At 48.1% G+C, this 18,169-nt stretch overlaps 8 protein-coding genes across 8 annotated transcripts; 3 read left to right on the top strand and 5 right to left on the bottom strand.

Moving 5' to 3' along the window:
- Positions 1 to 3,407: 3,407 nt before the first annotated feature.
- Positions 3,408 to 4,572, top strand: BJ212DRAFT_1483474 (uncharacterized protein; the record flags this gene model as incomplete). The annotated part of the gene is made up of 5 exons (XM_041340618.1): positions 3,408 to 3,542; positions 3,588 to 3,737; positions 3,790 to 3,906; positions 3,976 to 4,046; positions 4,191 to 4,572. 5 exons carry the CDS (start codon positions 3,408 to 3,410, stop codon positions 4,570 to 4,572), a joined length of 855 nt encoding a protein of 284 aa, XP_041190158.1.
- A 564-nt stretch (positions 4,573 to 5,136) lies between these two features.
- BJ212DRAFT_1277378 (uncharacterized protein) lies at positions 5,137 to 5,586 on the bottom strand (the record flags this gene model as incomplete). The annotated part of the gene is made up of 2 exons (XM_041331358.1): positions 5,137 to 5,343; positions 5,410 to 5,586. Coding segments are annotated over 2 exons (384 nt in total), but the record flags the coding sequence as incomplete, so codon positions are not given.
- Positions 5,587 to 5,936: 350 nt separating this feature from the next.
- Positions 5,937 to 6,991, bottom strand: BJ212DRAFT_1483475 (uncharacterized protein; the record flags this gene model as incomplete). Its single annotated transcript, XM_041340619.1, has 7 exons — positions 5,937 to 5,956; positions 6,005 to 6,239; positions 6,291 to 6,335; positions 6,401 to 6,610; positions 6,661 to 6,677; positions 6,731 to 6,814; positions 6,871 to 6,991. 7 exons carry the CDS (start codon positions 6,989 to 6,991, stop codon positions 5,937 to 5,939), a joined length of 732 nt encoding a protein of 243 aa, XP_041190160.1.
- Positions 6,992 to 7,610: 619 nt separating this feature from the next.
- Positions 7,611 to 8,885, top strand: BJ212DRAFT_1301779 (uncharacterized protein; the record flags this gene model as incomplete). The annotated part of the gene is made up of 5 exons (XM_041333177.1): positions 7,611 to 7,749; positions 7,848 to 7,932; positions 8,059 to 8,380; positions 8,438 to 8,720; positions 8,842 to 8,885. 5 exons carry the CDS (start codon positions 7,611 to 7,613, stop codon positions 8,883 to 8,885), a joined length of 873 nt encoding a protein of 290 aa, XP_041190161.1.
- A 3,454-nt stretch (positions 8,886 to 12,339) lies between these two features.
- BJ212DRAFT_1520841 (uncharacterized protein) lies at positions 12,340 to 13,305 on the bottom strand. The gene is made up of 4 exons (XM_041341700.1): positions 12,892 to 13,305; positions 12,682 to 12,829; positions 12,622 to 12,641; positions 12,340 to 12,549 (listed from the first exon to the last, which is right to left on the bottom strand). The coding sequence occupies exons 1-4, from the start codon at positions 13,019 to 13,021 to the stop codon at positions 12,386 to 12,388; spliced, it is 462 nt and encodes a 153-aa protein (XP_041190162.1). The 5' UTR covers positions 13,022 to 13,305; the 3' UTR covers positions 12,340 to 12,385.
- On the bottom strand, positions 12,959 to 15,380 carry BJ212DRAFT_1372718 (uncharacterized protein). The gene is made up of 2 exons (XM_041336338.1): positions 15,164 to 15,380; positions 12,959 to 15,099 (listed from the first exon to the last, which is right to left on the bottom strand). The coding sequence occupies exons 1-2, from the start codon at positions 15,197 to 15,199 to the stop codon at positions 13,426 to 13,428; spliced, it is 1,710 nt and encodes a 569-aa protein (XP_041190163.1). The 5' UTR covers positions 15,200 to 15,380; the 3' UTR covers positions 12,959 to 13,425.
- A 10-nt stretch (positions 15,381 to 15,390) lies between these two features.
- BJ212DRAFT_486805 (60S ribosomal protein L44) lies at positions 15,391 to 16,361 on the bottom strand. Its single transcript, XM_041343318.1, has 7 exons — positions 16,280 to 16,361; positions 16,205 to 16,218; positions 16,120 to 16,150; positions 15,946 to 16,066; positions 15,804 to 15,889; positions 15,705 to 15,753; positions 15,391 to 15,652 (listed from the first exon to the last, which is right to left on the bottom strand). The coding sequence occupies exons 1-7, from the start codon at positions 16,294 to 16,296 to the stop codon at positions 15,650 to 15,652; spliced, it is 321 nt and encodes a 106-aa protein (XP_041190164.1). The 5' UTR covers positions 16,297 to 16,361; the 3' UTR covers positions 15,391 to 15,649.
- Positions 16,362 to 16,516: 155 nt separating this feature from the next.
- On the top strand, positions 16,517 to 17,943 carry BJ212DRAFT_1301782 (mannose-6-phosphate isomerase; the record flags this gene model as incomplete). The annotated part of the gene is made up of 5 exons (XM_041333178.1): positions 16,517 to 16,660; positions 16,708 to 16,954; positions 17,002 to 17,241; positions 17,267 to 17,452; positions 17,507 to 17,943. 5 exons carry the CDS (start codon positions 16,517 to 16,519, stop codon positions 17,941 to 17,943), a joined length of 1,254 nt encoding a protein of 417 aa, XP_041190165.1.
- Between the last annotated feature and the right edge of the window lie 226 nt (positions 17,944 to 18,169).

Below are 18,169 nucleotides of genomic sequence, written 5' to 3' on the forward strand. Positions count from 1 at the left end.
CTCCTTGTGGTTATTCGTGCATTAACAGAATGGCGTCATTATCTGGAAGGGAATCCTCACCCTATCATCATATTCACCGACCACAAGAACCTCTTGTATTTCAGAACCGCACAGAAATTAACCCATCGACAAGCCCGATGGCAGTTAATACTGTCATGTTACGATATCGAACTTCATCACGTTGCCGGAACAAAGCTTGTTGCTCCTGATGCCCTTTCACATCGCCCTGATCATGGGGCAGATTCCCCCGATGATAACGCCAATGAAACACTCTTACCAGACTCCATGTTCGTTCGCCTCCTCGATACTGAACTCATGACCACACTCGTAAATCCTGACCCCTCCGACCCCGACCCCATTTTCTCTGCTGCTTCCGATGCATTGGATGGTCTGTCGCTTCCCCCCATGAAATCCGCCCTCTCAGACTGGAAAATCAAAGACGATATCCTTTATTACAAGGACCGTGCCTACGTCCGCCCTGCCGGACGGCGCCTTATATTGGAACGATGTCATGACCATCCCACTGCCGGCCACCCTGGCCGTTTCAAAACAGAGGAATTGGTTAAGCGTGATTTCTGGTGGCCTGCTATGGGCACCTATATTCGCAAATACATTGAGGGATGTGCTCTCTGTCAGCAAATGAAATCCGACACTCATCCGACGACCCCCCCCCTTGTCCCCATCCCTTCCGTTGCCGCAGCACCGTTCACTCAGATCTCGGTCGATCTTATCACTGACCTTCCCCCCTGTACGGGTTTTGATTCTGTCATGGTCGTGGTCGACCATGGGCTTACGAAGGGGGTAATTCTTATCCCATGTACCAAAACCATAACTTCCGAAGGAGTCGCCAATAAATTCTTCAAATACGTCTATCGGCGATTCGGCCTGCACGAAAAGGTTATTTCTGATCGTGGTCCACAATTCGTATCCAAATTCTCTCAAGCTCTCGCCAAGCTTCTGAAGTACGACATAGCAGCGTCAACCGCCTATCACCCCCAGACCGACGGACAGACCAAACGACTCAACCAGGAATTGGAAACATACCTTCGAATATATTGTCGGAATCATCCCGAAAACTGGGTAGAACACCTCCCCATGGCAGAATTCGTTCACAACCATTGAAAACATGATTCTCGCAATGCATCCCCTTTTTTCCTTATGATGGGGTACGAACCAAGAGCCCTTCCACATACCTTATCCGATTCCACAGTCCCCGCAGCAGCAGACAGACTTCGTTCACTCCAGAAGTCTAGAGAAGAAGCACTCTCTTGCCACGCCCTTGCGATGCAGCGTATGGCAGAAAGAACTCACGGACAGAAGTACCACCCTTGGAAGATTGGAGACAAAGTCTGGTTATCCGGAAAGAACCTGATCACGCAATTACCTTTGCGAAAGCTTGCCCCTAAACGATATGGTCCATTCCCAATCACCGCCGTCCTGTCTCCCATCACGTTCACACTCCAGCTACCACCCCAGTGGAAGGTTCACCCCACGTTCCATGCTTCCGAACTATCGTCCTATCACGAGACAGAAGTACACAGACCGAACTTCCACGACCCACCCCCTGATGTCATCGATAACGAAGAAGAATATGAAATTGATGCGATCTTATCGCATAAAGGAACGGGTAAACGAAGACGCTATCTCTTATCGTGGAAAGGATATTCATCCGCCAGTAATGAGTGGGTTCCTGAGGAGAATCTCGGGAACACTTCCAATGTCCTTATCGCCTATAAGAAGGCCCATGGACTGTAAACCTCCCAGCAATGTCCCACATCGAACGACTACGCCTTTGCATCCTTCGTATCGAAGAACTCACCGCTGCCATGAACACTGTCGCTGAAGGAAATGCCCACCCCCTAACGCTCCTAGATTACCAGACCACCACCGCCGCCAACCTCGCACAGCACGCATCCCCCTCTGAAACATCACCACCTACTTCGGACTCTACCCTCACTCTTACCGACGATTCCACCCTCACAGACTACTTCTCTGTCATTGATCAAGTCGAAACCAGTGCCTTGTTCGAATCCACCATCACCTCACAGCAATACGCTATTGAGATAGATCGTCTCCTCGGAGAAAGAGGAGCAATCTCCAGCGGTCTGATAATTAGGATTATCAGAGATGCCAGCCTCATTGATTGCACCGCCGCACTCCTTGATGATGAGCGTCACCAGACTATCTTCCGTCATCTTCACATCTGCATTCGCAATACCGCAATCCGACTCTTACCGGAAGAAACAAGAGACGCTATCAGAGAAGCCATTCACATCATCACTGAGTGAATCGCTCTTAACCCTGTCGCACGACCACCTTCCCCCCACGTCGCCGTCCCTGTACCTCCACCAACTCACGTCGCAACTACCGTGGAACATCAGGATGATCTTATCCCTCCTATTGCCGTACTTGATGTACCGACTTCTCCTTCTCCTGACCCAATCATACGTACCACACGACGACTTCCGCTCAAGCGAAGATCCTCCCACCTCGCCGCCAAACGAGCCGCCTCCGTCTCCCCCACTAAAGCACCACTCAAGTGATCACGGTCACCTTCCCCCCCAAACCAGTCTTCACCCGTCACAGTTGTGAAAACATCGCCAGTCGATAATGTCGTATGTCGTAACTGCCACGTTGCTGGCCACCGTCATAAGAACTGCCCAGCGTATTACTGCAGAGTCTGCAAAGAGTACGCGCCGGGTCATCTGTCGGTCTTTTGTAGAGAGCTAAAAGGAGAAGCGGTTATTCCTTTGGTATGGACTGACATCGGTTTCTACGACGCACTCGCTCGCTGGGAGATCGAGCAAGACGCCATCGCTCATGCTGAGCATCTGGCGCAACCTACCATCACGGAAGAACAAGACGACCTTCTTAATTCCAACTATGACACGGATCCCATCTACTGGGCTAACCAGGATATGTGAAGTCGGCGACTTCATCGCTAAACGAGGGGTAATGTTACAATAGTGGTTACCCCCTATCTCTTTTTCCGTACTCATGTGTATTACGTCATGACCGCACCAGGATGTGCCATCATTAGACCAGCGCCTGCCTATATCTGTATTACAGCACGATCGCCACGTGCCGTCGCTAGCTGACTCATCCCTTATCTCTGACTCGATCCTTATCTATGACTCGACTCAATGACGAATACGTACCTGCCCTAGAGCAGATTACTGCTATATAAACTAGGTCTTGTACTTAGGTAGACTTCACTTTAATCTACTAGGTTCAACCTGAACTATCCTTCGCTTAAGACCCCCAATCTTAAGTCGTCTGATAACCAATATTCAAGTTAGAGACACTCTCTCTAACTTGTCTTAAGAACCTTACGTTTGTAAGGACACAATCCGGCTTTAGGCATACTCTTATCGAGTACCTATCGCCGCACCCATCCTAGTCGACCTATGGTTCGCCGTAACAAGGATGGGACTTGGCCTCTACTCTCTACAAATTGGCCATCCTTCCTATATGCTGCTGAGGCCACCTATGATAGTGAGGACCCGAACATTGGCCTCTTTCACAGGCATGCTGGTATCAGGGTATGTAGTGCATTGTTGCTGTTCGTGTGCTCACAGTTTTCCTAGGCATTCCAGCACTTGTACCTAGGACCTGCTGCTGCAGGATCACAGGAACACAATGATGACAATGGCAAGCATGGCAGAAGCAAGTCCAAGGCTACCGTGTATGGACTTACAAAGGTGACACCACAAGTGTGGGCCTGGGCCATGTGTGCGGTGCATGTTTACTTTTATTTTATTGACTGGTAGTATACTGATTTTCATACAGGTGTGGTTTTCCCTCTCTGCCTGTAACTCATACAAAATGTGCATTGGGTCATTCAATCTAGAAAAATTCTTTTTTGCTATCATCAAAACACTCAATGACCCCAAGGACCCATGGGCAGTAGACACGCTAGCATGGATCAATGAGTCTAGTTCCTCATAAATATCTACTAACAAGAATTACAGACAGGTTTTTGGGAAACATGCAGTCAAGGCCATGACAACCACCTCAGATCACACTGATTCTGACCTTGCGAAAATGTGAGTGAAACGTGCCACTCATAAACAAGGTGGTATGTCAACATTGGCAACAAACAATGTTGTGCACAGTACTGTTACTTCTCTGCCCTCAGGACCAGTGGCAGAACACCCATCATCACATGCACCAGTACTAACTCCACCCAGGTTCCCTTCGCAGGCTACACCTTCCACATCATCACCACCATGGGCCTTGACACCACTATCTGACTTGGAATCATTCCCACCCTCCCCAGCAAAACAGCCACCCATGGACATCCCACCCACTATACCCACAGCCATTCTTCCTAGGCCAGTGCCTGCTGCACATAAAAATGCTAAGCCTGTCCCCAGACCTAAACCCATTCCAAAGGCCAAACTGGTACCCAAGGCACAGTCCAAAACTTGTGGTTCTGCACATCTCTCTGGTGGTGATATCCAGGTTGAAGAACCAACTAATGAGGTGGGTGGTGCAGATATCCCAGATGCGGAAGCTCCTGCACCTCCAAAGAAAAAGCCTGCACCTTGTCATGGTAAAAAGGCTGCCTAGGTATTTTAAATTCTGGTCAGTCTGCCTATTCTGACTCTTGCTTTGATCACACAGATTTCAATGCTGTTGCTTGCTGCATTCCACTCGATCATCTCATGCCCATGCTGTACATTACTCTTGCACTCATGACCGCTCCTGCACTTACAATGTTTCAGACTTCATGTTTCTTGCATCATCATTTTTGCTCTCATCACACCTTGATCCTGCTTTCAGATGGTGTCGGACTTGTATAGACACCTGTGTACTTTTACTACTTTCACTGCTTTGTATTGTATGATCATGAAATTCACTGGTTTCTATTTATTGCATTGCAGTGTATGATCTGTGTGGTATGATTCATGTAAGCTATGAACAGCCTGATTAGAACTGGCCAGACTGCATCAATATCACAAGGCATCCCAAGACTTTTTAAAATACACAATTCTGATGGCTTTTGACCAGCCTGGTGCCTGCCTGATATGGGGGAGAGGTTGTCTACAAGGTGTGGTCAGCCTTGGGGAGGTACACCAGGCTGGAGCGGTCTTGCCATGCCTGGTAAGGCCTTGTCAGGCTGCGTCACTTTTGCTAATGAATATATTGCGCACTCGGAATCAAATAACTAAACATGTGACTCACCGCTGCATACACCAATGCCAAAGCAGGAATGGGAAACAGATTAAAAAGCTTCTCAAACATTACCCCTTCATCCTTCTTGTTACTGTACCAGAGCAAATTGGCCACTTTCTGATTCAACTTCATATGAAAAAGCCCACTGTGAGGGACCTTGTGTTTCTCATCTCCAGGGTTCTTCAAACAAAGTATAAGCACACTATATAATCCAAGACAATAACCACTCACCTGGTAACACAAACCAAATTTATTCTTGAGCTGATGGGCAAGTCTGTAATTCCTGGACTTGACAGACTCCTGACTGCCATGCTCAAAGCCATAAATATTCTCGACAAGTGAATGAACCTTCCCTTTCACCTGACTTGTGAGATGTGATGTGTGACGGGTAATCTCAAGCAAGAGGTCAGCAGGTGAAATAATATAAATAAAACATGTACAATTTGAATGATCTCACTATTGAAGCCCATCTCAATCTCATAAGTGGCATATCCCTCCTTCCATGCCTCCTTTGCCCACAAGACTTGAGTCATACAGTCTGGATATGCATACTCAGAAGCAAGCCAGGTGCACAAAGAGCTAATTGAAAATTTAAGTAGCTGCTGCACAGCTACCTTGTAATTGCGGGCTGCAACTCAGCCTTTACTCTTCTGGATTTTTTGTGGAAGACACAGTTGCTGTGGGGAAGGTGAGTCCTCAGACTTGCACATCTGTTTGTAGTGACTGTGAGTGCCATCACCCTCATTGTCTGAGGGTGATCATGGATGCTTATGCAAACCTGATAAATCATTCAGTATGTGTGTTCAAGTAACATAGTATTACTCACCATTACAGTGAGCATTGTCCTCCCCATCTCTACCCAGGAAGATGTCATCATCATCTGTATGATCTTCATTCTTGTAATCTTTGTAATTGTTGCTGTGATTCTGTTTGCTGTTGGACTGGTACAAGTCATCATCTAAGTTGCCTTGACTTGGAGTATTAATAGTGGACTGCACCTGCTGAAGTTGCATGAGCTCTTTTGCATGAGCTACTGTCAACTTGTGAGGTGCAGATGGGACCTTGAATTCAATGATCAGTGCACAAAACAAGACAACATTGATGAGACTTACACTGCTATCATTGGATGCATGGCCACAATTGACAAATCCAGAGTCCTTATGAATCAAACATCAGTGTGCAACCAGTAGAGATGAAGTTAAGTATGGCCCAGCCAACTCACCTTTGTTAAAGTGTCTTCCCACCAGCCACCAGACTGGGAAGTTTGGACTGGCATGCACTTGTCTTGTCTTGAGGTTTGAACTGACATGCTTGAGGGTTGGTCTTGCTTGTGCTTGTCTGGTGGGGGGACCCTACTAAACCAGGGCCTCAAATCAAGCAGGCCATTGGCCGGGACACTGCCATTTGACAGGCTGATAGTTTGAGATGAAAACTATCAAATGGTCAGTATTAAATTGCACTGGGGAAACAAAAAGGTGTGACCTGCATGCCATCATGACCTGGACATATAAGTAGTTAGCAGATTAATAATGACATGAAGTAAACAACATACCTTCATCCATGCCCTTTTTGCATGTCACCTTGATTTTGCATTGTCCATTTTGCCGATGGACATTGTGATCTTGCTCTTCCTCAGCTAGATGTGACATAGTGAGCAGTAGATCTAGTAGCACATACTCAATGAGCACAGACCTTGATAAAGTGCCCTCTCTGAGGGATGGCGGTCATGCTGTTGACACTGTGAGGGAGCTCCACCAGGGCCATTGTTGATCAGTTGGGTCAGGGCTTGATGAATGGGGGCAGCAGAAGACATTCTGGATGAAGGAGTGATAAGTTGTTGTGAGGTAATGGCTTGGAGAGGGCTTGACCTTTATAGCATCACGTGTGGTCATGCTACAAACAAATCAACAGAATGCACCAACAACACACTTGAATTGAATCAACAGAGTATGCACCTTAATCAGTGTGATCAGGGATCACTTGAGGGATTCTACTCAGATTCTAACCATTAACAAATCAACAGAGTATGCACCTTCAGACACTGCTGATCCAACTAACTTTAGATCAGGGTCAGGTGCCACTGATCTGATCAACCAAGATGATGGCCAAAGTAGAACAGACAACAAAGTGAGATTGGTACACACCAGTGATCTTGGAGGATGAAACAAAAATTTTCATGTCCCAATGGTGCACCTGGATTTGCTAAGTCAGCTGGGTGCAACTTGATTGAACTGTCACTGTCACTCACATCGGGATTTGTTGTGTTGGGATTTTCGGCTTGTAGGCCTATTGCACAACCATCATGTCCCATCATTGTAACTTCTACCTGAAAGGCAGCTTCAAGAGTGCAGGTGCTGTTAGCCTCCATATCAGCAAAACATCATCCTGTAAGCACCAGATGGAATGGCTCCGTGAGTGTGAGCAAATAGGAAATGAGGCAACACCCAGAGGTGACTTGGACGAACCTAGAGATCCTATGGATGTTGATGGAGTTTGGGACATTGATGATGGAGTACCTTGCAACAATGACAATCAAGAAGGCCCACAAAGACCCCCACAAAGACCAGATCAGTATGTTGGGCTTGAAGAGGTGGAAGACGAAGAATAAACATGGATGTGCTTCATCCAGTCGTACCCTGGGCAAGTCGCGTGAACACTTGGCCAAACAGAAATCATGTTCCAGGACATCCAAGCACAGCAAGAGGCTCAGGGCCTAGACCTGTGGGCACCATTTGCAGACAAGGAAGAGTGGGGGTTAGTCAAATGATTGATCTTGTGTGTTGGGCACACTGCGATAGATGAATTTCTGAAACTGCCAATTGTAAGTCAGCTTCACACTACCACTTCACTCTGATCAGACACTCACATATTATGGACCAGGACAAAGACTAGCCACATGAAGACCTCATTTACAAGCAAATATTTGCTGCTAAAAGCCATTGACAAACTTCCTCAAGCAACCAAATGGAAACTGAGGAAGATCAACGTGGTGGGCAATAGAACTGCCAATGATGGGCAGCATGAGAAGGAGGACCTGGAATTGTGGTTGCATGACCTGGTGGACTGCATTCATGAGCTGATGAGCAATCCAGAGTTTGATGGTTGCATGTCATATGCACCAGAGAAAGTTTTTGCAGACAAGGAGGGAAAGACATGCATGTTTGATGGCATGTGGACTGGCGACTGGTGGTGGGAAATGCAGGTAAGCTGAGGTATAGTCTATACATGTGGAAATGATGCACTAAGTCCATTCTCACAGCATAGATTACCCCAAGGGGCAGTTGTTGTGCCCATGATCCTGGCCTTGGATAAAACCTCCCTATCACAGTTCTGTGGGGATCAGGAAGTATGGCCCATGTACTTGACACTTGGCAACATCTCTAAAGACATACACCATCAGCCATCAAAGCATGCAGCCATCCTAATCGCCTACTTACCAATATCCGAGTTGGAGTACTTCACGCAAGACATTCATTCAGTTGAACATTACCAGTTATTCCACTACTGCATGGCACAGGTGCTAGAGCCTTTGGTCAGTGCAGGTGAGAATGGAGTCAACATTACTTGCCCTGACCATCAAGTCAGGCAGATGCATCCAATTGTAGCTGTATACATTGCCGACTTTCCAGAGCAATGCCTCATAGCCTGCTGTATGGAAAACAGGTGTCCAAAATGCACTGTCGGATGTGACAACCACAGAGATATGAGAGAGTCAGCGCCACAGAGATGAGACACAACAATGGCAAACTTACAGCTTCACTCTGAGGGTGAAATGAGCAGCAATCAGTTCGAGAGTGAGCTGGGTCTGTGGGCAATTTACTCACCTTTTTGGGCAGCTCTCCCACACAATGATATCTTTCTCTCCATGACACCCAACATACTGCACCAACTACACAAAGGCATATTCAAGGACCATCTTGTTGCATGGTGCATGAAAATCATTGGCGAGGATGAACTCGACACTCATTTCAAGGCAATGAGTTCCTACACTGGACTATGGCACTTCAAAAAAGGTATCTTGAAACACAAGCAATGGACAGGAGCCAACTACAGGGAATTGGAGCGTATTTTCCTTTGTGTTATTGCAGGTGCTGTTGACAACAGAGTACTTGCAGCAGTACATGGAGTGTTGGACTTTATTTACTATGCACAGTACCAGTCCCATACTGAAGAAACCCTGTCTCACATGCAAGCTGCACTGGAGTTGTTCCACTCCAACAAGAATGTTTTTGTCGAACATGGGGTGCAGGAGCATGTCATATCCCACAATCCAGACTCACATTCCATAATATTCCCACGCCTTCCGAGCCTACATCCGGACCCCACTTCATATCCAACTCATTGCCAGATCCCCTTCTGCTGTGTGCTCCACACCTCAGTAGGATTGACTCCACTCTGGATTTACCCCTGAGCTCCGGACCTCCGGATCCTCACTGCTAGCCTGATCCATACCACCCTATCCTGTCCACCCTATGTGCACTCCATCCAGCAAGACATCCGGACTTCACCTCATCTCAGATTCCAGACTATATCCACCTTCTCATATCCTGGTCCTGTATCCACCTTGTCTTCTGGATCCCCAGATCTCCGGACCTCCAGATATTAACTCCGGACCTATTCCCACCCTCTGTCTGATATCCTGCGCCTATCCCCATTTAGGCATCTCTGCCTTTCCGGCTTTTGGTTACCTCCTGGTCCGTCTTGCTGATTGATCCTTGTATGAATCTTCATCTCCAAGTTCATTTAGTTATGTTCTGTCTTACTTACTAATGTGTTTCTGCATGCTCATACATAGCCTTACTCCTTTGCTTACTGATCCTCTCAGATAGCCTCTAGTATATAACCCCTGTACAACTACAGTAGAGTCCTCAGTCTGAATATCACCTTAGATCTGCCCAATCACCTTCCGGACTTCAGTCCATCTGAGTTTTGTCCTTTTCCATAAGGCCTAGGGATGGATTCCCTAGGCTGGAATTCCAGACCTTCGGATTTGTCCCCTATGTCTCTGTCCCAAGTCTAGGGATTGTTTCCCTAGACTGGAGTCTTGCCTTTCCGGCACTTACCCTCTCTCCAGACTTTGGTCCACTTCCTGTCTCTCCAACTCTACCTAAGGGTAGTCTACCTCTGTTTGCTTCTACATTGGACAAAGTCCGATGTAGCCCCTATTCCTTCCAGACCTCCTGTCCTGTGCACCTCCAGGCATCCTGTCCTTTGGACATCCCATCCTCCTAACCCTCAGACATCCTGTCCTCTGGACCTTCAGTCCTCCTGTCCTCCATACTTCCGGACATCCTGTCCTCCTGTCCTCCTGTCCTCCTGTCCTCCTGTCCTCCTGTCCTCCTGTCCTCCTGTCCTCCTGTCCTCCTGTCCTCCTGTCCTCCTGTCCTCCTGTCCTCCTGTCCTCCTGTCCTCCTGTCCCCCTGTCCTCCTGTCCCCCTGTCCTCCTGTCCTCCTGTCCTCCTGTCCTCCAGACCTCCAGACATCCTACCCTTCCATCCTGTTTCCTGTAGAAGTACTACCTTGCAGTGGGAACTCTCCTGAGCACTTCCTGCATTCCTCCGGAACTCTCCCACGCTCCTCCAGACATTTCCCACACTCCTCTGGAAGTCCTCTAGCACTCTCCACCAGAGTAGCCAGCCTCCGGAAGTCCTCCGGACTTCCTCTGAAATGAAGGGCACATACTCAGGTAAGGGGCACAGCGTACAAGCTGAGGCCAAGCCCCTCTGAGTCAGTCTCTCTCTCCCTTGAGCATGGTTCTTAACAGAGCACTTCAATATCCTGAAAATCCATTCAATGGTACACTACATTGATTCAATCCATTTGTTTGGGAGTGCTGACAGTTTTAACACAGAGCTCCCTGAATGCCTCCACATAGATTTTGCCAAGTGTGCATATTGTGCTTCCAATCACTGTGATTATGTTATTCAAATGACTACATGGCTACACCATCAAGAATCTATCTACTTTCAAGATACTTATCTGCATTGGCAGGCCTCACAAAATCCTGCTAACAAAGATTCACACTCACAGGACTTGGACTCCAGTATCAACTCTGGTTCTGATGCCAAGTCACCTTCACCAGCTGACCACCACAAGCTACGAGTGGCAGACCTACCTTGCTAGATACATTGTTTCACTATGTTCACAGTGTCTTGCGGATATTTTGTGCCTAGGACATGCCCATTCCCAAACTCAACATTTCAGCAGTTAGTTGAAAACCATGATGCTTCCCTGATCATTCCCACACTTGAACAGTTTCTCCGCCACAACCTGCAAACTCACCCCCACTGAAAACTGACACTGCAAGACTGTGTTGATGTGTACAAGTATGTGAAGGTGGTCTCACCCGCACGACCACATTTCAATAGCGCCAAATGCATATTCAAGGTCCAGGCATCACCAGAGATTGCACCAAAGGACATCAGGAAATTACTGGCTCCTGCACGCTTTGATACGGTCCTCATGATTGAAGATCATGAGGAGTACACTGGTGAGGGTATCTCAGGTGAGTCATGATATTTTGCATTTATCTGCATCTTCTCATTATTCTTAATAGGGCTTCGCATCAGTGAAGTCAAGATCATGTTCAGCCTGCCACCATGTCTGGGTCATTTTGCATGCCCCCTGGTGTATATTCACTGGTTCCACCTGCTTCAGACTTTCAACAAAAATCTACAGTGTTTTTGACTCACCAAGTCTTCGTGGCAACATCGACCCAATGCAGCAGTTCTACCAGTTGATTGAGTGCTTCGTCCAGTTCACCTTGCGCCATGGTTCAGTTGAGAGGTGGCAGAAGAGTTTTACCTCAACAGGTTTATTGATTTAGAATTATTTGAGCGCCTGTTGTACAGCCTGTAGGGTGCCCAAGGAGCAATGATATTGGGTATATAGCACAACATTGGCTATCATGGGCAAGGTGGTATTGCATAGCTAATATTGGCATCCAAATGTGCTACAGGACTGTACATAGTGCTATGTATCATACGAGGGTGCTCTATTGAGCTATGGATCACATGAAGATGCTCTGTTGTGCTATGTGGCCTACTTAGTGCTACATAATGTTGCAGAGTGCAACTCATGGCCAACATTTTTCCTGATACAGGTTGGCTGTTAGCTTTTCCCCCTGAACATCTGCCAATATGAAGGTTGTCTGAACAGAATCAAGGTGCACCGAAAGTGTTCTAGAGTCAAATTCAGCTATTGCCATTCAAAAATAAGGTTCAGGGAGTTGCCTCTCAACTGCATATTCAATGCACAGCTCCTGATGGGTCTGCTGAGTTGAGATGATGAACTGCTTGAGTGTTTCATCATCCAGTGCTTCAGTCGTGCATTCAATGAGTGGCCGGCAACCTGCAGCATCCTCATCCATGTCTGAATGTCAAATATAGATAAGCAGTCCTGTTGACCTCAAATTAGTAATTAAACAGCTTACTATTGGCTTACTAGGAAGGCATATATGATGTCTTGGCGTGCAACGGATGTGGCAGGGTCATATATATAAACTTAAGTTCTGGCCCGTTCATAAACGACTCCATGGCACTCTTGGGAACTAGTTCTTTCGCATCTTTCCTCAACGCTCCTTCATTTCCTAGCTTTGCAAATTCGCTGTCATAGAGGGCATCAAAATTTATGAATAACACTATTACTGGAACTGAGGACCGTGAATGACAGAATGAGTTAATCATAATCAATTAGTAGGACCCAAAAGCTTACTGATGTGAGCCATCATCTGATCTCGATGAGAAAAGTCAGCAATGGCATTTCTCTCATTGAGCCATGGGGACGTCAACCACAAGAGGGCTAGGAAGGGAAGGAGTAAAGCGAGGAGCACTGGCAGTGGCATATCTCTCCTTTCCTCGAGCCATGATGCACAAGGATTCAGTACAATAAGTAACACGTTAAATAATGACGAAGCTCAAGAAGTACCAAGACCATCAACAATTACATTTATTCTTCGAGTTAGAACAAAGTATATTACTCGTATCCTTCGTCCCAGTAAGATCTGAGATACCGGCCACAACATCAATAAAGCATATGTATTATACCATACCATAACAATGTGCATGAAACGAAAGCGAAGATGAAAATAACAAAAAAATGCGAATAGTCAAGCACGCACGAATGAACGATGGGTTCAGACTCCAAAGCACCAACAAACCAACCCCGTTCCGCACGTGGGTCTATCCCTGCAAACGATTAGAACCAGGAAGAGGAAGGGGAAGTCCCTTGATCATCATAGCATCAATTTCAACCGCCCCACTGCACCCACGCGCCAGGCAACCCGCGGCGGCGCTTCATCCCCGCACGTGTACGAGTACTGGCGTTAGAACCGGTCCCCCCAATCTCAGACGCTAACAACGCGTCGTTAGTGCTCCCGTTTCCATATCCGTCCCCTTCATCATCGTCATCTTCGCCTACGACCCACCTGCGGCCTCTACCTCTGCCCCAGGAATCGTTTAGCCAGATATGCTGTCGTGAACCTGGTGCGAAAGACGAGAGTTGGCCGTTGATGGTGTTGGTGGTACCGCTGACAGTAGGGGACGTTCGAGGAACCCCTCGGAGGCTACCTGTTGTATTGGGTGGATGAAGATGTTTTCGGAGACTGCGAATGGAGGCTTGGCGTCTGGCTGGGACGAGTAACCGTTCTAGGTCTAGTTCTCCTTCGTCTTCTTCGTCGTCATCTTCAGAGGATGAACTGGAAGAACACGGTCCCTCCTGTCTATGGCTCGCGGGGAGGCACCTGCTCATACTCCACTCGTCGTTCTCAACCCTCGTACGGGCTAATGAAGGAACCATATCTGATTCCTTGCGTTTCCCTTTCCCCTTTCCTTTCCTTGATTCTTCCTCCCGCTTGTTCTTCCTCCGTCTCTCTTCGTCACGTCTATGTCTCGATTCATCGTCTTCAGCACCGGTTCTACGCACCCTCGATCCCGCACGCGACGTAGGCGTAGACCTACACATGACGTTCGTCTGGCTCACTTTCCCTTCAATCGTACCTGCGCGCTGTTCCCGCACCTGTGCGCATAGCAATGGTGGACGTCTCTGTTCCTTAGGTCTATTCGTCGTCTCTGATAATGTCGAGCTCGTTTTGTACATAGAAGCAGTCTCAGGAACACCAGAGAGAAGGGCTTTAGCAACGGATTCCATCCAGTTACGAGGGAGCGGCGGAGGGTCGTCCGTCTCGATGATGTCGTCTGCTGTGAGGAGCAAGACTCGACGGGAGGAACGGGGTTGTACGTGGGGAGTGCGATGGGAGCGGAGGGAGACATTTGATGAGGAGGGGCGTTTAGCTAGGGGTTGAATGTTTGGTGCTGATGCCATATGTCGGAGGTATGCGTGGGCGTTTGGAGCGTCTTTGGAGAAGCCAGACGAGGATTGATGGCGCATGTAGGCACCCGGGGCTTGGGACCGGCCATGGGATTCGGGGAATAGGTCGCGTCGGGCCTGGCCCTGGGTGGCGTGAAAGCGGGAATGCTTACGAAGGCTCTCTGGGGATGTGTTAAAGGAATAGGAGGATGTGGAAGAAGATGCATGGAGAGCCTTGATGTGTGCAAGCGGTGATGGTGGTTGAGAGTGTGAATCGTTGTTGGAGATTGGTTCCCGTGCCAGACTCGAATTGCGGCTTACGAGGCCGGCGAGGAAACCGACGACGGCACCTACACCGCCACGCACGTTGCTCGTGTGTTTATCGGTCGCATGATCTGTGTGTCGCTCGGATTCTGGTGTAAAGACGCGAGTTTCTTTGTAACCAGCCTCGCGAAGAAGGTCTTCGAGGCGCTCGTATGTCTTGGATGTTCCACGACGATGCAAGGGAACGCGAGTTAGCGTGTCAGGGTAACGTGTACGACCTCTTGGAGGTGTAGAGGGCGGGCTGGCGTGTGATGATAGCTCGGAGTCATCTTGTGAAGTGGACACGTTCGTCTACAATGTCAATGTCAATGTCAATGAGCTCAACCTCCTCGACGACAGTGATCAGACCACGCACAGAATCGCGGGTCTCGACTACGTTTGGAGCGTGCATGAAAAAGATCCTTCTCCTTTAGATGACTCCTCTTTATACTAACGGGTAGTACCCCCAACGGTTCCTTCTAGTTCCAGGTTCGCGATAAGAAATTAAGAATGACCAAGAAACAGTAGGCCGTCGTGGAATTTACCGTCACGAGCCACATCACAGCAATTTCAAAAAAATCAATGCGGCGCTACTGAATCATTTTGGCTCATCGCTACTACATCGCCTAATCTGTGCTCCACTAACGTCGTAAAATGGGCGGCTACTAGCTGTTGTTGCTAGGGCGTTGTAATTATCTTCACACTCGGCGACACTCACACTAGAGCTTGATAGGCTAGTCGGCTCATCAGGGAAGGCGCATCACCAGTCACACGTAAGAATAAGTATGCTGCATGTCATGTCATAATGTGTTTGAGGATACATAGCAGTGGAAAACAAAATATGAAACGACTCCCAAGACGCTCACTATACAGTCATCATTAGCTGCTAGAACCCAATGATAAGCAAAGTGACGTACGAATTGGAGGGCAGCACCCTTTGTCTTTTTCTCACCACCGAGCTCGAAGCTTCAGAAGACATCAGATCTGTACATGCCGTGAATAGAACAAAGACGTACTGTTTGCAACGCTTCAACGAAAGCTGCATCTTGTACTTGCACACCGTGCACTCCAACCGCAGCACGACCTTCTTCGTTGTCTTTGCCTACATCCCCAAAACCCAATAAGCAGAATCCCATGGTCTCGCACTGAAAAACACACCTTCTTATGGAAGACAGGTTTAGTCTGACCACCGTACCCTGATTGCTTACGGTCGTAACGACGCTTTCCTTGAGCGAACAGGGAATCTTTGCCCTTTTTGTACTGCGTCACTTTGTGGGGCCTGCATAGCGTTCTCAGCGGTTCTGACACCATAGACCCAAACTATGAACATACGTGTGCTTCTTGCACGTCTTGCCCTTGCAGTCTACACACAACCATTAACTTTTGCGAATACATAACAAGAACAGAGGCTACTCACAGGTCCGGCGAGTTCTTTTCAGCAATAATTCATCAGTTATTCCCAATTGGCTAGTGAATGAGACTGGCAACGTACTTGGGGATGTTGACCATGGTTGTCGGCGTCGGCGATGTCTTAGGCTTGAGGTCGACGATAGCAGCGTGGATTTCCGTGTACGGCAATCGCCGGTGTTATGCAGTTCATGCGATTAAGGTTTAGGGGAATCCCGAAAGATAATGGCACGTGATAGGCGCGTCATGATGACCTCACCGTGCGCGTCTCCCAGATGCCTATATAACCAGCCATGCTCCCTTGCTTCGCGCTCCAATCGCGATGACAGAACAAGTATTTCGCCTCATTCCTGCAACGCAGAACTATCCATGGGGGAAGAAAGGTAGCAACTCACTGGCAGCTCAGCTCGCTGACGGCGCAGGTATACCAGATTTCAAAATAGACGAATCAAAACCCTACGCAGAAGTTCGTTGTCCTTTAAAGTAATCTGCACACAGTCTAACATTCCATAGATATGGATGGGCACTCACCCCAACGCGCCAACACGAGTCCATTCCACCAGACAGCTACTCTCGGAGCATCTCGCAGCCCACCCAAGACTCGTCGGAGAACCCTCCATTAAGCGGTTCGGCTTGGAAAATGGACAGATTCCATTCCTGTTCAAAGTCTTGTCTTTCGACCAGGCACTCCCCGTGCAAATCCATCTTGACAAGCACAATGCGGAACACATAAATTCAGAAAATCCCAGGGTGTACGTAGGTAAGGCCTCTCCATGCTATGAGATGGCATATGTTAAGTAAACGCAGACTCGAACCACAAATCAGGAATGGCTCTAGCCCTTTCAGATTTCAGTGCTCTCTGCGGTTTCCTCCCAACATCCCAAGTATCTAAGTTCCTCTCCTTCGTCCCAGAGTTCGCCTCCCTCTTCCCAGCCGATATCATAGAGCACTTTACATCAGTGGCGCGTTCGCCCGACAAATCAGAATGCAAAGCAGCTCTCAAAGACCTGTTCTCATGCTATGCACAGGTAGATAAGGAAGAAGCAGGTGGCGCCACTCAAACGTCTCATAGACAGGTATCAAGCCGGAAAAGAATCCGACGAAGAAAAGATTGTAAAATCGCTCGTTTTGCGGTTACATGAGATGTACCCTAACGACAGCGGCGTCTTCTGCGCTTTCATACTCAACTACTTCGATTTAAAGCCTGGGCACGCCTTCTCCGTCGCCACCGGAGAGCCCCACGCATACATCACAGGAGGTACGAGAATTGTCATCCAAACTGCGTTCAATAAGATAAATTAACTCGTTCCAGACATCATCGAATGCATAGCAACGTCCGACAACACCATCCCCCTCGCTTTCTCCCCCCCATCCAACCTCGACATTTCCACCTTCCTCTCAAACGTCGCATACAACCCAACCTCAGGCAAAACTCTCATCCAACCCACAATGTTCACCCGCGGAAGCACGCACACATCCGGATCGCTTCTATACAACCCGCCCATCGACGAACTAGCAGTGATGCAAGTCATTGTGGCGAAAGGAGGTGTCGAGAGCCATCACAAGCTAAGAGGGCCGAGTATTGCTATTGTAGTCGAGGGCGAGGGTACGGTGGTGTGGGCGGAGGGAGCGAAGAGGTTGGGGGTAGGGAAGGGGCAGGTGGTGTTCATTGCAGCGGGAACAGAGGTGAAGTTTTCGGCGCTTGAGACGGCGTTGAAGCTTTATAGGGCTTTTGTGGAGGTTGCTTAGAGCGTTTGGGATGGTTGCGTCGGTTCGATTTTGATATTTTTGCATAGCCTGTGTTCTGTAGAGAATCATCATATGAGGGTTGTATCTGATCCTTCTAGCATGATTGTTGGAGACCGTCCAAATCATGTTAGAAGGATGATTAGGTGGTGTGATAGTGGTGAATGAGAACGCAATGGAACTTGAGCTTGAAAGCTTGAAGAATCGACTCAATGACTGATACCGTTGA

The sequence above is a fragment of the Suillus subaureus genome, assembly GCF_016647635.1.
Source record: "Suillus subaureus strain MN1 chromosome Unknown BJ212scaffold_28, whole genome shotgun sequence".
Taxonomy (NCBI): Eukaryota; Fungi; Basidiomycota; class Agaricomycetes; order Boletales; family Suillaceae; genus Suillus; species Suillus subaureus.

Coding starts and splice junctions, on each gene's coding strand:
- BJ212DRAFT_486805 (XM_041343318.1), bottom strand. Junction 15,890..15,945: donor AACCTGTCTTCCATAAGAAG/GTGTGTTTTTCA, acceptor TTGGGGATGTAG/GCAAAGACAACGAAGAAGGT. Junction 15,754..15,803: donor TCGTTGAAGCGTTGCAAACA/GTACGTCTTTGT, acceptor TGTCTTCTGAAG/CTTCGAGCTCGGTGGTGAGA.
- BJ212DRAFT_1372718 (XM_041336338.1), bottom strand. CDS start 15,199: ATGCACGCTCCAAACGTAGTCGAGACCCGCGATTCT. Junction 15,100..15,163: donor TAGTCGAGACCCGCGATTCT/GTGCGTGGTCTG, acceptor TTGACATTGTAG/ACGAACGTGTCCACTTCACA.
- BJ212DRAFT_1520841 (XM_041341700.1), bottom strand. CDS start 13,021: ATGCCACTGCCAGTGCTCCTCGCTTTACTCCTTCCCTTCCTAGCCCTC. Junction 12,830..12,891: donor TCAGATGATGGCTCACATCA/GTAAGCTTTTGG, acceptor CACGGTCCTCAG/TTCCAGTAATAGTGTTATTC. Junction 12,642..12,681: donor ATGAACGGGCCAGAACTTAA/GTTTATATATAT, acceptor TTGCACGCCAAG/ACATCATATATGCCTTCCTA.